Genomic DNA, 17216 nt, shown 5'->3' with positions numbered 1-17216 from the left:
AGTTTACTGTATAAACATGTATAGCTGCTGGAAATGGCAGCGCACATCTTTAACCCTAGCTCTTGGGAGGCAAAGGTAGGAAGACTGTCATGAGTTCGAGGCCATCCTGAGAGTACATAGTGAATTCCAGGTCAGCTTGGGCTACAGCAAGACCCTACTTTGAAAAAAGAAAAAAATGAAAAATAATGGAGAAAAAAAGACACACACAGCCTTTCTATAGTGCATGCGTCTAGAGTTCCTTTGCAGTGGCTAGAGGCCTTGGCACGCCCATTCTTTATCAAATAAATAGTTTTTTTAAAAGACAAACTAATGATTATAAGAAGTTCATATCTATTCAAGTTGCCAAAAAAGAAAACAGATCAAATAAGGATTTGCTGTCAAATTATGAAAAGAAAAAAGTTTGGTTTTCAAATTCCTGGATTTTGCTTGGCATGCTGACATATACCTGCAATTCTAGCACTAGGGAGGCTGAAGTGAGAGCAAGTTAGAGGCTAGCCTGGCCTAACAAAACAACAACAAAAAAGGTATTGGATTTCACAACTACAATTGTGGGTCTGTAGACCTGTCTGGACCTGTCCTTTAATTATAATTTTTGGGTTTTTTTCTTTTTTTTTTCAAGGTACCCTAGCCCAGGCTGACCTGGAACTTACTCTGCAGTCCCAGGCTGGTCTTAAATTCATGGCAATCCTTTTACCTCTGCCTCCTGAGTACTGGGATTAAAGGCATGCTACACCACACTTGGTGTAGTTATTATTTCTGAATACACAAAGTTGAGTAAAATAAGTGTATTTTTTCCTTTCTTACACCATCCTTGCCTGGTAAAGATGAGAATGAAGAATATATTGTTTTGATTTCTATTCTCTAATTTGTACAACATCAAAATGACTTGTTGACTGCAAGTTCTCCAATAAAATTAACCTGGTCTGGTATTGCCATGGGAGAAACATTTAACAATTAACTGCACAATTTAATGGCTACAGGATTATTCAAAACTTTCTTTTTTATTTATTTATTTTTTTTTTAGTGGTTTATCAAAGTAGGGTCTCACTCTAGCCCAGGCTGACATGGAATTCACTATGGAGTCTCAGGGTGGCCTCGAACTCACGGTGATCCTCCTATCTCTGCCTTCCGAGTGCTGGGATTAAAGGCGTGCGCCACCACGCCCGACTCAAAGCTTTCTTATTTAGGCAAATTTTACTTTTTCTTGTTTTTTTTCTTAAACTTATTTTTTGACACAGAATCACTAAAAGGTTTTTCTGTTATCTTTTATATTTACCTTCAGTTAAATCCTTTTTATTCTCAGTGTTTGTCTTCTCTTATTTTCTCATCAATCATGTCAGGCTTGTCTATCTTTCATTGTTCCCAACAATCAACTTTCAACTCTTTGATTTCTCATGTGGCCTCTGAACTTCCCTCACTTTATAACTGAAAGTTTACAACGGTCTCCTAACTAGATTATGTGTTACAAATTGAGTTCCAACACAGCACTCCTTGTGGCTAGGTTCTGCTTAACTAATTCTAGCTCTGAACTGGGTTTTTAATTTAAGAAAGACCCTTATAAATGTAGTGTTATTTCAGTACTTCTGAACAGTTTAAGACAGATTTACTCATTTAGTAAGTATATGCCTCTCTCCATCTAAAATATCTTTAATATCATCTTTTTGTTGTTTGTTTTTTGAGGTAAGGTCTTATTCTAGCCCAGGCTGACCTGGAATTCACTATGTAGTCTCAGGGTGGTCTTGAACTCATGGCAATCATCCTGCCTTTGCCTCCCGAGTACTGGGATTAAATAAAGGCATGTAACACCAGGGCTAGCTCTCCTTTTCTTTTTGAGAGAGGGTCTCTCATTGGCCTAGTATTTGCCCATAGGCTGAACTAGCTGGCCAGTGAGCCTAAGAATTTACCTGTCTCAGCCTCCCCAGCACCAGGTATCCAAGTGTTGGCCACTATACCTGCCATTTATTACATAGGTTTTGGGCATCAAACTCAGGCCCTCATGCTTGTGAGGCAAACACTTTACATGTCACAATAAGAAAAAAAAAAAGTACTGAAGAGCTGGAGAGATGGTTTAGCAGTTGAAGCAATTACCTATAAAGCCAAAGGACCCATGTTTGATTCCCTAGGACCCAAGTAGGCCAGATGCACAAGGTGGCACATGCGTCTAGAGTTTGTTTGCAGCGGCTGAAGGCCCTGGAACACATTCTCGTCTCTCTCCCTCTCTCAAATAAATAAATAAATAAATAAAAACACTGAAGACTAATGATTTACTTTTTTCATCAAGTTTTGTGAAACTAATACAGTACTCTATGGTGATCTTTTCCCATCCTAATTTCCCCTAAATATTTATATTAGGATTGTCCTGTCAAAAATTACTGGGCTGGAGAGATGCCTTAGTGGTTAAGCACTTGCCTGTGAAGCTGCCTGTGAAGCCTAAGGACCCAAGTTCGACTGTCCAGGACCCACGTAAGCCATATGCACAAAGGGTATATGCATCTGGAGTTGGTTTGCAGTGGCTGGAGGCCCTGATGCACCCATTCTCTCTGCCTCTTTCTGTCTGTTGTTCTCAAATAAAAAAAAAATACAATTACTTCTGTTTAATAAATTTGACATATTTTAGGCATTGTTCTAAATGAATATTAACTTTCTTTAATAGCAGCTGTAATAAGTATGATTATTTTCCTAAATGGAGGCACAAACATGGTGTTATAGTTACACAGCTAGAAGTGGCTGAGCCTGGATTCAAATAGACCTTGAGAGCTTGTATGGAGGGAGAGCGCAACTAGTCCTATACTCTTGACAGAAGACTGGTTCTCCTCTGTTCTGATTCAGGAAAGGGTATCATTTTGACTGAGGGCACAGCTTCCAAAGTGACACACAAAGGGCAGTGAGGGAGGAAAGGGACACCCACCTAGCCAGCCACATCAGCCAAATCAACCCTGGCAATCAATGGGATGACAGATGTCACAGCCAGATCACCCTTATATCTGCTGAACCTGGACTCAAACCTCTGAACAGTCTGACTCTTTACCATGAGCTATTGTTAACCAAGTACCACTATGTCTTTCAATTCTTCCAATAGTGCTTTCCTAAACCTACTCCAACCACAGGGTTATAATTCCCAGATTATCATTAAGGGATATTCACATGGTTACAATCTCCAACAGCTTCTCGAAACCCAATACAACTTCAATTACTGAGTCCAGTTTATATCATGAAAAAACTGTTAAAATGCTGGAGACAGCTTGGTGGTAGAGCACTTGTGTATATGTGCAAGGCCCTGGGTTTTATATCACAAAAACAATACACAGAACAAAACAATTTGTAGGCAAACTAAGGTGTCAAGTAATGTTCTAACCATTCTGTAATGCTTAAAAGAAAAAAAAAAAAAACCTCGGAAGAGATCCAAAGCATTTCACTGTTTATATTTACATAAACCATGAATCTAATTATTAGTGCTATATAAAAATACAATGCAATTCTGAAAAGAACTCTAAAACATGGTTGAAGAGTGTGACTTTAGTCAACTAAGAGCAGAGTATAAGTTAAAGCAAGTTTACCACTTTTGGGCAAGTGAAGAAAAGCCTATAAATAACAACAAAACTTGAAAAATTAAGAGAGAAAGAAGTAGGCTGAAGAGATGACTCAGTAGTTAAAGATGGTGGCTTGCTTGCAAAGCCTGATAGCCCAGGTTTGATTCCCCAGTGCCTATGTGAAGCCAGATGCACAAAGTGGCACATACACCTGGAGTTTTGTTTGCAGTGGCAGGAGGTCCTGGCATACCCATACTCAATCTCTTAAATAAATAAAAATATTTTTAAAAGTATTTGATTTAAAGATTGAAAGATGCTAGTGACAATAAACACAGTATATGCTCTAAAAAGGAATGAAACATCATCCGAAACTGATATGCTTTCATAGCTTGAGTTCAACACATTCAGATTCCAGACTTGGAGGAAAAAGGATCGTTAAACTCAAATAACTGCACTATAAAGTCACTAATTTAGGTTTAAGGAGAATAAAATTCAAAAAATGAGATCCAACTCAGGAAGCATTAGCATTAATTATCTGGAATTAAAGACCACGCTAAATATTCCACACATCCACATCTTGAGCTCAGGTGAAAAAGTAAAAGAAATTAATATTAAACATTGAATCACTAAAATACTCAGGCCTTTTAATCTCATGATTTCAACAATGTATTATAAAAAATAATCCTAAAGGGACAAACTTTTATAGAAAATAGCCACTGCAAGAACCAAAAATGACAGCATTTAAAATTTGGCCCTAACCAACCAGTTCTGATCAATTTGCTACATGGAAATAATAACTACAAGTATACTTTGAAAGGCAAGTATAAAACTTTATGTTGGCATCATGCCGGAGCTCAAACGGTTTCAGATTTTGAAACATTTCAGATTAGGTAGGTTCAACTTGTGTATGCAAATAAGAGGGAAAAAAAATGAAGTTATTCTGGCTTGTTTGTAGTGGCAGGAAGCCTTGCCAGTGCAAACCCATATTCAATCTCTCTCAAATCAATCAATAAAAATATTTTTGAAGTATCTGATTTAAAGTGTCAAAGATACTTGTGACTATAAAAATAGTATGCACTCTAAAAAGGAATGAAAGCCCTACATCATTGAAATTGATGAGGCTAGGTGTGAAGACACACTCTTATAATCCCAGGAGAAAAGGGCCACACAGGCATATCACAAGTTTAAAGCAAGCCTTGACTACACAGTGAATTCAAGCATAAGCAAGCCTTGACTACACAGTGAATTCAAGCATCAGCTGAGCTATATAATATATGATCCTATCTCAAAAAACAAAACCAAACCAGAAGTGTAGATAAGGCCAGTCACATAAGGTTAGGTATAAAAGATGCTAGAGATATTTACTACTAGTAGTATATGTCATGAAGAATGTATGCTTTATGTCTAAATGAGTCTCATTTAAAAAGAGTTTACATGCTTAGTCTACAGATGACTGCTGTGAGTTCCAGGCCATCCATGTCAGCCTGAGCAAGCAGGAGACCCCACCTCGAAAAACCAATAAATAAATAAACAAACAAATAAATAAATAAATAAAAAGAAACTTAACATATATTTAAGTTTTAGTGCTTAACGCTTCTAGATAAATTAACATTTATTGAAAAAGAACAAATATATTCACCCAGAATTGTCACGATGGATAAGAAGTCAAATTTCTATTCCAAATAAAGCATAGGAAAAAAATGCACCAAAATTAAAACAAAAAAATTGCCTCTACAAAATATTGAACAAATTAAAGAGGTTCTAATTATACATGCTAAAGTCTTAAGTTCCTATTGATATCAAATTTATTAACTACAGATATATATTTTTTAAAAAGGCCAAAGCAAACATCTTTATAAACATGGCTAACCATAAACAAAATTACCTTTTTATCTTCTTTTACTTTATGGGTTTTTTTCTTCATCTTCTTGTCATCTACCTCCTGGTCAGAAGTGATCGCAGGATTATCAATGCCACCTTTCCAAGTTTCAACAGGTGAAAGCAGTGGATCTTCTTCACTACCACGATGTCTTCCTTTTCTTTTCGTTTTAGAAGTAGTGAAAGCCTCGTCGTCACTTGCATCTGAATGTGTCCTTCTATAGTATGACTTAGCTTTACTAAACAAAGTTTTAGACTTATACTTGTATTTCGAAGGCCTCCGTTCCCCATGACCTTTTGAGGTTCTATCAGAAAATCCATTTTCTTCATCTCCTTGAGTGTTATTTACAAATGAGTTTCTAATTTTAATAATTCGATTTTGGCTATCGTCTGGGACGACATAAATCTCATCAGAATATCCCTTCTGTTTGAAAATTGTGTCAATGGGCTCCGCATAGTTATCTGAAGAATCCATATCTTCTGGGTGTGCCAAGGTCACCCGGGAGATCTGTTTTCTTGGATTTTTACCAATGCCAGCTTCAATTGTTTTTAAAAGGTTTGGATCCAGTTTTTTCACGTTTGTCTTAGGTACAACTGGCTTAGGTTTAATAGGTGGAGGCACTTTATGGTTGCGTTCATGATCATGAGAGTTAGGGGTGCTATGAACAGGATATTCATTTCCTTCCAAGTCTAACCTGTATCTGGAACGGTCACTAGGTGTTGGGAGCAACTGTACATCATCCCCAATTGGACTATAAGGAGGTGGCGCTTCTGTGTCATCATCTGAATCAGGGTAGTTATTATAAGAAAAACAATCTCTTGGAGATGGAAGGAAAACATCTTCACTTTGATGGGTTGATTCCCTTGTATTATCAGACAAATAGGAATTTTCTATCATATTTTTCTTCTCTAGAACATCACTGAAAAACAGAGTAAAGACCTCAGTTTGCCGATGATACTGAGATAAAGAATACAATGCTGTAAATTTAGCAGTTATCTCTGTAGCAATGTGTTCTCCTTCAGTCATCAACTCCTTGATAGCCTCGTTTTCAAAAAAATCTGCTTGGCTGTCTGTAACTGCCACCAGTTGTACAGGAATGGTGTCCTGAACTTCTGATAGAAATGCTCGAAGCATTCCCATTGATGCTTTCCGTTTTGCAGAGTAAACTAATATATACCCATGAACCAGTTCATCTTTTCTTACTCCAATTGAAGAGTGGTATGATAATATTGTGATGTGTATTCGCCTCCTTTTTTCCCCAATAATTTTATCAAGCATTAGGGAATTATTCTGTCCAGCTTGAGCAGCACTGCAGGAATGAGAGTCAAGGAAGGGTGACAGAATAAGATCCACACTAAATGGATCACCACACATGGCACACATGACAATCCTCAAGTCAGCTTCTGATACATCCTTATTTGTGGGAACTGGGCTCACCACATCTAGATTGTGTTTAACTGATTCCAATACTCCTCTTAGAGCTTGCTTTACCTGGGATTCATTAAATTTACGAGGATATGTACCAGTAGGTACATCTACAAAAGGACACTGTAATTTATTTGCCAACTGCTGCCCTTGGTGCCTGAGAATTGGTAGATTTTTACTAATGGAATCTCTCTGATTAGCTAGAATTAATGTAAATGGAAGACTAGCCATGTATTTATCTTTTCTGATCTGAGAAGCTTCAGTTCTTATTTTTCCAATAAATTCCCCAATAAAACTCAGTGACTCAATGGAATTAAATACACAGAAGCACCCATGTGGTTTAAAGGCTGTAGTCCATAACTGACTCAAAATGTAAGGCGATTTGGCATCAACAGGCCGAAGATCAAGTTCATAAATTTTTCCATCTAAGGCATACTCGTCATCAGTGGATTGTGTCCTTATCTCATTTGCTAGTTCCTGGGCAAGGCCATCTTTTCCTAAAATGAAAAGATTAACTTTATCTATACTGGTACTATCATGATACAACCGTAAGCGGCCATGATCCAACTGTAGAAGACTACTGGCAAGTAAGTGTTCCACTTTAATGTCTGTACAATTCTGGCCACTAAGACATGTTTCTTTAGTGGGATGATAAACAAAGCCTATATGCTTAAGCAGAAGAGATTCCCTATCAGGTGCAAGTTTCTGTAAAGCTTTATATCTGGGTTCTTCACTCAGAACTGTGTGAATTTCACTCATTTTATCTGAACTTGGTGTTGCATTAAGATCTAAATCATAAAAAAGCTCAGAATGCTCAAAAAGCATTTCCTGAAACTCTTCTTTGGCTTTCTCAACTATCTCTCGCTGATGCCTTCCATACACCTCTCTGCTATCAGCCTCAGTGATGTACTTGAATGCTTCATCCTCCATAACAAAGCACATAACTTCCTCCCATGGCTGGCCGGGTGAAATGAACTGAATTTTTTCCAAAGTTTTTTTGAATTTCTCCTTCATCTCTACTCTCCTTTTCTCTGATATCAGATGCTGCACATGGTTCTGATAGACTTTTTCAGCTTCTAAAGTGCTCAGGAGGTCAAATGGGATCCGCCTATCATTAATTTTGTCTATATGGTCAGTTTCATCCCAAGGTGTTTTTTCTAGAACCACAAAACATAACAGGAAATCTGCTCTCTTCTCCATTAACTTCAAAGCTTCCGACCAATTTAAATGTTCAATCTCCTCCAGATTTGGTAAGAGTGTATTAAAAGCCCTTGGTAAGGTACTTATATATTCTTCTCTCCGTTTTCGTATATGTTCCTGCTTAAGTTGTTCTATATGCTTTGAGAATGTATTTCGGGCCTTTCTTGTTCCCTCTAAGTTGATGTATTCTTCATAATCAGGATGATTTTTTAATTTATTACTAACAGTTTTCCAAGTTGCATGATAATCTCTCACAGTCTGTACAAGTTTTTCAAATTTATCTGTTGCTGTGACAACAAGTTGTCTCTGTGTTTTATAAGCATCCAGATAGGGAATAATTTTAGGCTTGCCACGAGTTTTATCCAACATTTGTACCAATGCAATGAAACACGTCTCTATGTTGACATTAAATCGTGCTGATGTTTCCACTACAAGAAGGTTCTTTTTGTTTGAAGCAAATGACTGAACTTCTCTCAGATAATGATCTACACACTCATCACACTTAGTTGCTGCTATTATTATGGGTTTTTTAGATTTTGATAGCTGGACAAAAAGGTTATTCACAAATTTAAGTTGATCATCAAATTTCCGATTACATCCCTGACTAACATCAATGCACAGTAAAAATCCATCTACGTTGAGCTTCCCTTCGGGCATCTGCTTCTGCTCAAAATCTTGCTCCAAGCCGAGTTGATCAGTGCAAATGTACATTAGTTTTTCTGCTGACTGCAATTTGGAGGCAGCTGCACGTTTTATATATGGTTGCAAATTTGTACTCCGATGAGGCAAGAAAGTCTGATCATCAATGAACTCTGTTTGTTCAATGACATGAATTTTGCATTCTACTCCATCTTCACCATTCTGTATTATGTCACCCCAGTATAAAAAGTGATCATTGTTTACTACTCGCCCTCCAAAGTCAATGGTGCTAAGCACAGAAGTATGCTCTGGATAATATTCATCTGCTTTTGAGCGTACAAATCTATTGCACAAACAAGACTTTCCAACTCCACAGTTGCCTTTGTCTTTTTCAGTCCCAGAGAGTCCAACTACACTGATAGTATAGGATGGGGGACGAGGCTCTTTGTTTTTTGCCATCATAACTCTCTTCTCATGTCTCTACATTCATAAGGGTAACCATATATACTCTTCATTCTGAAAATAAAATCATCTCAAAAAACAGATCCTGAATTTCAGAAATATATTTGGTTCTTTGTAGCTCCCTCATTTCCACAGAAAGGTCTTCAAGAGCATATGGATCATCTACCTAGAAAGTGAGAAAAAAAAGACAAATTTTAATCATGAAGTATGCATAAACAAATAATGTTCATAAAGCACCACGCAAATTATTAAATGTGTAACATGAGTTAAGAAATCATAAACAATGTATACCTGACTTATGAATATGATAAAAATTTTAGGGTAAACCTAACAATAAGATCATTAAATAAAAAAATTTAATGGCTCGTAAACTTTAAAATTTACTATTATCCAAAACTACACTTTTAAAAAAAATTTTATTTATTTGAAAGAGAGATGGAGAGGCAGAATGGGCACAACATGGCCCCTTTCCATTGCACATGACCTCTAGACACACCCACAATTTTGTAAATCTGGCTTTACATGGGAACTGGGAAATCAAACCCAGAACTAGAGGCTTGAAAGCAAGCAAGCACCTTTAATGGCTGAGCCATCTCTCCAGTACCCAAATGTACATTTACTTCTAATTACTCTTTCCTGTACATCTGAAGAAAACTAGTCCTTTCCACTCCTATAATTTTCCTGCCTTTTAAGACTATGCTGATAATAACTAAAATGTACTACTTTATTAAAACCCTGACAACTTTTACTTGATTAATTTTTATTTTTATTCTTGCTGTATCAGGGATAGAACAGAGATAGCATCAAGGGCCTTGTACTTGCTCTAAGAGCTCTAAAACTAAGGTCTATCCCTTCCCCCAAGACTTTTAAAAAACTATAAAGCAATGTGTTTAACATATTAACAGAGTACATAGTCTCTCAATAATTACTCCCTAAAACTTACCCCTTATGAAATTCGTATGAATTTATTAAGACTTTTTGAACTTTAGAAACACTTTTCAGTAAGTTCCAACACTCCTGTGAAATCTATCACATGTTCTCATTCCAAATAAATGAGAGGGGAGGAGAAAAAGGGCAAGGGAAGGGACAGGAGAGAGGACTTGATTACCATAAAAATTTCAACTAAAACCCATTCTCTACCATAACAGACACATCTTCAATACTACTGCTTATATGTCCATATCCAAACACCATGTGATTCTGGATACCATAATTTACTGAAAAGACTTGGAGCTGGGGATGTAGCTCAGTGATAAGAGTACTTGCCTAGTATGTATGAAGTCCCAGTTTCAATGCCCAGGGAAAGACAGACAGACAGAAGGCTAAAGCTAAATTCCAAAATACTGACATACTCTACAGCTTAAGAAAACACTACTATAAAATGTATTTTCAAAGCTTTAGGGGACTTGGGGAGATGGCTCAGTGTAAAAATGGTTACCAAGCATGAGTACATGAGTTCAGATCTCTAGAACCTATGCAAAAGCTGAATATATACTATGGCAGGCATCTGTAATCTCAGTGTGCCAATGAAAAAAATAAGCAGAAACAAGAGAATCTCCCAGAAGTTTATGGGCCAGCTAGCCTTGTGAACACAACCGTGAACAATGAGACCTCGCTACTCAAACAAGGTAAGGACCAACAACTGAAGTTGTCCACTGATATCTACAAATGTGCCAAGACACATGCGTGCCTTTACTCATAAACAAAGAAAAATTTAGAAATTTTAGAAAGGGTCTTAAAATAAGATGAAAATAAGTAAAGGCATTAAGTAAGTCATCATTCCATCATTGGTCATGAAAAACTGGAGAGCTTTTTATCTAATAGACAAATAAAACTCTTATTATACTAAGGTTAAATTTATTGAGATTTAATTTTAAGGTTTCAATACATCCTAATTAACCTGACAGTGGCAATCCCTGAATCAGGAATATTAAAGTTTAAATTAAAGGAAGTGTCTCATGACTTTTATGATTTTCACACCAATTCACAGTAAACCACCAATTAGCCACAGTGCAGATCATCCAGGTCCATCCTTCTCACAATGCTGTTTGGCAAGTTACCTACTATTCTCAAGTCAGCTCCAGAACTTATGATATGAGTCACCATACAGTGACTTTTAAACTATGGTGAAAAAAATTATTTAATCTAAGGGTTGGAGAGAAGGATACTGGGCACATAGTTGTCCTTTCCTCTCATCTCTCACTGGAGCAGTGGCTCCTTTACCTGATTTACAAGTTTAACAGAGAAACTTTAATTTGAAAACAATGTTTTCAAATAATGTTTAAAAAGCTTAGTCTAGACAAGGATTTTACCGCATATATAAATCAGCCATTGGCCTGTTAATATCCTGATCAAAATTGCCCTTTATTTATACAAAGTAGTTTTGGGTATATGTGCTAAAAATTAAAGTCTTTAATAAACTAATGACTACTAACTTTGTAATATGTATGTATTATATTATATTTGTTAGATTTAAGTTAAAAGTTTCTTTCAAATACAGTCAGTAGTCATAGTGGTTGGAAGATAAACTTATGTCCCCCATCACCTGAATTATTTTTGATTAAGTTTAAGCTTACTACTTAGTCTTTAATGGGTGAGCCCTGCTGGAGGAGGTATGCCACTGGGGACAGCCCTACTAGGTGTGTACAAAGCCAGCTTGAGCTCTGGCTATTGGTTCTGCCTGGCTGCTATGTACGGATGAAGTGAGCCAGGCTCTTCCACCATGATGAAGCTTCCCCTGGAATAGGTAAGCCTGGGTAAAATAAACTCTCTCCTCCCATGAGACGTTTCTGGTCAGGTATCCCAGCAACAAGAAAGTAACTGCAACAACTGGGTCAATCATGCACACAAAAATTTTCTCTATTTTTGATGTAGCTTTACTTTCATACGCACTAATCTGCTCTCATAACATCTACTATAATGCATATTTTTTACTGATGAGGAATCTAGAAAAATGAAAAGATTCTTATGAATTCAGAATCTAGCCCTAAATATTTTTAGATAACAAAACAGTAGTAACCAGAACCTAGGAAAGGTATCGGGAGAGAGGAATGAGGAGAGGATGGTTAATGGGTTTTGAAATGCAGTTAGATAAGAATAACTTTTAATGTACTATGGCATACATACTATGCTAACCAGAGTGAACAATAAAATATTTCAAAACAGCTAGGAGAGATGATTCTGGACCTTCCCAACAGCAAGAAAAGATACTCAAGGTAATACCTGTGCCAATCAACCTGACGTCAACATTCATTACATGTACTGAAATGACACCTTACTCTGTAAATATGTACAATTACTGTTAATCAAAACATATGTAAATAAAAGTAAATTTATAAGCATTAATTTTTAGACAAAAGTTTTGTGCCTTTTCATAAAATTGTTTCATCAAATATGTAATTTTCAAAATGCTTATGCTTTTACATTACTGTGCTGTTTCTGAAAATTCCTACTGGCCCTGTCCTTAAAATATTTCCGTAACTTACCATACCTTATCCATAACTTAACTGCTACACTCACCATCATGTCTGGTAGATTCCAAAGCTTTCTAAATTCATTTCACTGCATCACTCTTATTCCTTTCCCTTATTCCATTCTTATCAAAGCAGGCAAGTTCTTTTTAAAATCAGAGCCTTCGATTTTTCTCTTCAAAACTAATGCTTGCTCCTAAAGGTAAACACCAAGTACTTTCAAGACCTACTATTACAAAATTTACCTTTTCCAAACCTCTTCCCTCTCTGACTTAACTCTACTACTCTTCTTCCATTCACAATCTGCCCCAATCACACTGAAGAAAACAATATGGTCACATGTTCTAGTCTATACATTCCTAGTATTCCCAAAGATATTAAATAACCTATAACTCTATCCATAACCCCAATATATTCTAGGTTTAATCTTGATTTATTTTTTATTATTTAACAAATCTAACTTTACAGCATGAGAACAGTCCAAGATCCTAGGATAGATAGTACTTCTTACATAAAGGCTCTCAATAAATACATGAATTCTAACAAATATTAAAATGAAAAAATAAAGGTATGAGAGGGCTAGGAAGACTTCTCAGTGGTTAATGGTGCTTGCTGACCGAGTTCAAATCCTCAGAACCCACATAAAGCTTATTAATCACAATGAAGCTAAATTCATGAGAGGAGGAGTCAGAATAATCTTAGACTTCTCAGTGGCAAAAACAAGACGCCTTACCTCCAAGTAGAGAGAGGACAAACACCCTGAGGTTGTCTTCTGACTTCTACATGTGCGCTATGGCATATGTGTGCCCATATACACACAAGAAAATGAAGGCAAATTATAATCTATAGTAATATATTTGACCAGAATAATCATATAATTTCTATTCCTAACACTTAAGGTTAATTTTTAAAATTTCACCTATCTATCTGAGAGGGCATTTAGAGAGAGAGAATGGGCATCTAGCTGCTGTAAACAAACTCCAAAAGGATGTACCACTTGTGTATCTGGCTTTACATAGGTACTGGGGAATCAAACCTGGATCCTTTGGCTTTGTAGGCAAGCACCTTAACTGCTAAGCCATCTCTCCAGCCCTAAATCTAATTTTTAAGAAAATTTTATTTATTTATTTGAGACAGAGAGAGAGAGAGAGAGAGAGAGAGAGAGGGAGGGACAGAGGGAGGGAAGGAGGGAGGGAGGGAGGGAGGGAGAAGGGGCATTCCAGGGCCTCTAGCCACTGCAAATGAACGCCAGACACATGCACCACCATGTGCATCTGGTTTATGTAGGACCTGGAGAACCGAACCTGGGTCCTTAGGCTTTGCAGGCATATGCCTTAACTGCTAAGCCATCTCTGCAGCCTTAAACCTAATTATTTAAAATGAGAGTATAAACTTAAATATAACTAATTGAAAATATCTTGCTTTTCAATAATTAACAGTATTACAGGAAATTACATTTCTAAGACTTCATTATGCAGAAACAATTTTGTAACTACCTGTTAAATATTGTCAAATAAATATTCCTATGTAATCAGTTATTTACAAGACAGACTTAGTAAGCCAGACTCACAAAGTGATGCAAGCATACAAGGTCACACATGTACACAAGTGGTGCACACTTCTGGAGTTTGATTGCAGTGGTTAGACGCCTGGCACACCAATTCTCTTTCTCCCTCTCATAAAACAATTACAGAAAAAGATTATTCTATATCGCACAATTTAAGGCAAACTTGTCCACAAGAGTTTAAGAATTAAAAAAAAAAAAAAAAAAGCCGGGTGTGGCGGCACACGCCTTTAATCCCAGCACTTGGGAGGAAGAGGTAGGAGGATCACTGTGAGTTCAAGGCCACCCAGAGACTACATAGTGAATTCCAGGTCAGCAGGAGCTAGAGTGAGACGCTACCTCAAAAACAAAAACAAAAACAAAAACAAAAACAAAATCTCTTTCCATCTCTAGCTACCATTGCTCAGTGAAGTAGACCTAAAACAAATCCAACATGGCTCAGGAAAATTGGTGGAAGAGGGGGAAGAAAAATTGTTAGAGCCGCAAGTTGAGACATTATGCAGAGAGACATTGCCTCTTACCCATAACTGATGGCTACACCCACAATGCATGAGTCACAATCCCCAACCAGGAGAGTCCCTTCGGAGGGGGGAGGACAGGGAGGAGGCTAATGATACCAACATGGCTGTTTACACACTGAGTATGTATATAACTAATAAAGAAAAATAATAAAATAAGAACACTTGGTGATGAAAATATTAACAGGTAAAATAATCATAGGGAAGGGGCATAGAATTGAAAAGATGTTTTATGCTGGGTGTGGTGGCACATGCCTTTAACTTGGGAGGCAGAAGTATGAGGATCACTGAGAGTTCAAGGCCATCCTGGGACAACATAGTGAATTCCAGATCAGCCTGGGCTAGAATGAAACCCTCGAAAAGCCAAAAAAAAAAAAAAAGATTTTTTAAAAATTTATTTGAGCGAAAGCAAGAATGGGCACACTAGGGCTTCTCACTGCAAATGAACACAAGCACCACCCTGGCACATGTGGCATTATTACATGGGTACTAGGAAATTGAACTCTAGTCCTCAGGCTTTGCAGGCAAGTGTCTTAAGATGGCTGAGCCCCCAGATTTTTTTTTTAAAGGTATTAAGGAGCTGAAAAGCAAGATAAGAATCCTAGTAAATTGAGGTGACTCATGCCTGTAACACCAACATTTCAGAGACACAGGAGGATCACCATGAATTTCAGGTCAATATAGACTACACAGCCTGGGCTAAGAGTGAGAACCTGTCTCAAAAATACATTTATGGTAACATGTCTGTAATCTCACTTAGGAAGTGATCCTACATGCCTGCAATACATGAGACCCTGCCTCCAAAAAAAAAAAAAAAGTCCTTTTCTCTTTTAAGTTTCATATGTGGATAATGATGATGACGCATGTGTGTGAGTATGTGTGCGTGCATGCATAGGCACATTGCCATACAAGTATGGAGGGCTGAGTACAACCTTGAGATGCTTGTCCTCACCTTCCACTTTGAGCCAGGGTCAAATTTTATTGTTGTTTTCTATTAATTCACATGCACCAGGCTACCTGGTCCCTGCAAGCCAGCGGACTTTCCTGGCTCCACATCGCATTGCCATAAGCATGTTGAGATTACAAACATGTGTCATCTTGTGTCCTTCTGGTGCCAGGGAACTCAATTCTGGCCAGTAGGCTTACAAGCAAATGCCTCTAACTGCTGAGCCATCTACTCAGTTACAACAATTACTCCCCCAATTAAATCTTTATAGAACTATAAGACAGAAAAGAAATGTACTGTTATCATGGAGGTGAAAATGCAGTAGGGATTCAAAGAAATAAGAGATAAATATATGCCAGACTAGGCCGGGCAATAGTTTAAGCTTGTGTACACTATAATGTTTGCTACACTACTTGACTCTGCCATCATAGTACAAAAGTAGTTGTAGTCCATGCTTAAATGATCTTATTTGTACTACAATAACTTTACAATATATTATATAATATATAATGTTATATAATTATATTATATAATATATAATATGATGTATTATATATGATATATATCTTATTATATAATATATTATTTAATAATATAATATTTACAATAATTTTATTTATTTAGATTCAGGTATTTGGATTTCGTGTCACTGTAAAAAGCCATAATGCAAAAACAGCTAACAGGCCAAGTCTGACCCAAAGACTTCATTGGTTTATAAACCAAATGAAGCACAGTGTTTCTTGCAACTAGAATGGATTTAACTAAACCTTAGAATACACAGGGTTTGATTTTTCAGGACAGTCATTCCAGGTGTGTAAATAATGTGGAGTGATACAATAGCCTCATTAGAAAACAGAGAAATAAAGTTGTATGTATATAATACGTATAATACATACCCTAAGGACCAACAGGAGGCAGACGCCAATAAGCAACTAAACAGTCTAAAAGTAGAATACAAAACTGTATTTGGAGGGGACCCAACCCTCTCCCAAATGGGTACTTTTAAGTTTGAAATACCTAAACTATCTTAGTAGAAATGAAAATAGCAATCCCAGACAGAGAACTTAGTGATTGGCATTAGACATAAGAAATAAATGAGTCAATATTTCTTAATGAAAAGCAAACCAGTTTTAGCAAGAGACTGGTGATATCACTTGAGTTTCAGGTGTTATCACAAAAGACAAATAAAATTTTAGTAATGAAATGAGGCAAGGTTAAGATGAATGTGGTGGTTTGATTCAGGTGTCCCCCATAAACTTAGGTGTTCTGAATGCTAGGCTCTCAGCTGATGGAGATTTAGGAATTAACACCTCCAGGAGGCAATGCATTGTTGAGCATATAGGTATTATAGCCAGTTCCCCTTTGCAGTATTTGGACACTCTCCTGTTTCTGTTGGCCAGGGGGTGATGTCCACCCTCTGCTCATGACATCATTTTTCCCGTGCCATCGTGAAAGCTTCCCACTTGAGCCTGCAAGCCAAAATAAACCTTTCTTTCCACAAGCTGCTCTTGCGCCAGGTGATTTCTACCAGCAATGTGAACCTGACTGCAATAGTATTGGTATTAGTAGTGGGGTTGTTGCTA

The 17216-nt window shown here is 37.0% G+C and overlaps 1 protein-coding gene across 1 annotated transcript in view; it reads right to left on the bottom strand.

The window, feature by feature from the left end:
* The window catches only part of Arhgap5 (Rho GTPase activating protein 5), an 84108-nt gene that overhangs the window by 60723 nt on the left and 6169 nt on the right, over window positions 1-17216 (bottom strand). The window contains exon 2 of the mRNA XM_045155634.1: window positions 5416-9301. Within this exon, the coding sequence (XP_045011569.1) occupies window positions 5416-9135 (3720 nt within the window). The 5' untranslated portion in view covers window positions 9136-9301. The remainder of the gene's footprint in view (window positions 1-5415; window positions 9302-17216) is intronic.

Source organism: Jaculus jaculus, chromosome 7 (assembly GCF_020740685.1).
Source record: "Jaculus jaculus isolate mJacJac1 chromosome 7, mJacJac1.mat.Y.cur, whole genome shotgun sequence".
In the NCBI taxonomy this organism is placed as follows: domain Eukaryota; kingdom Metazoa; phylum Chordata; class Mammalia; order Rodentia; family Dipodidae; genus Jaculus; species Jaculus jaculus.
The sequence above is the reverse complement of the archived record's forward strand: the minus strand, read 5'-3'. Positions and strand labels throughout refer to the sequence as shown.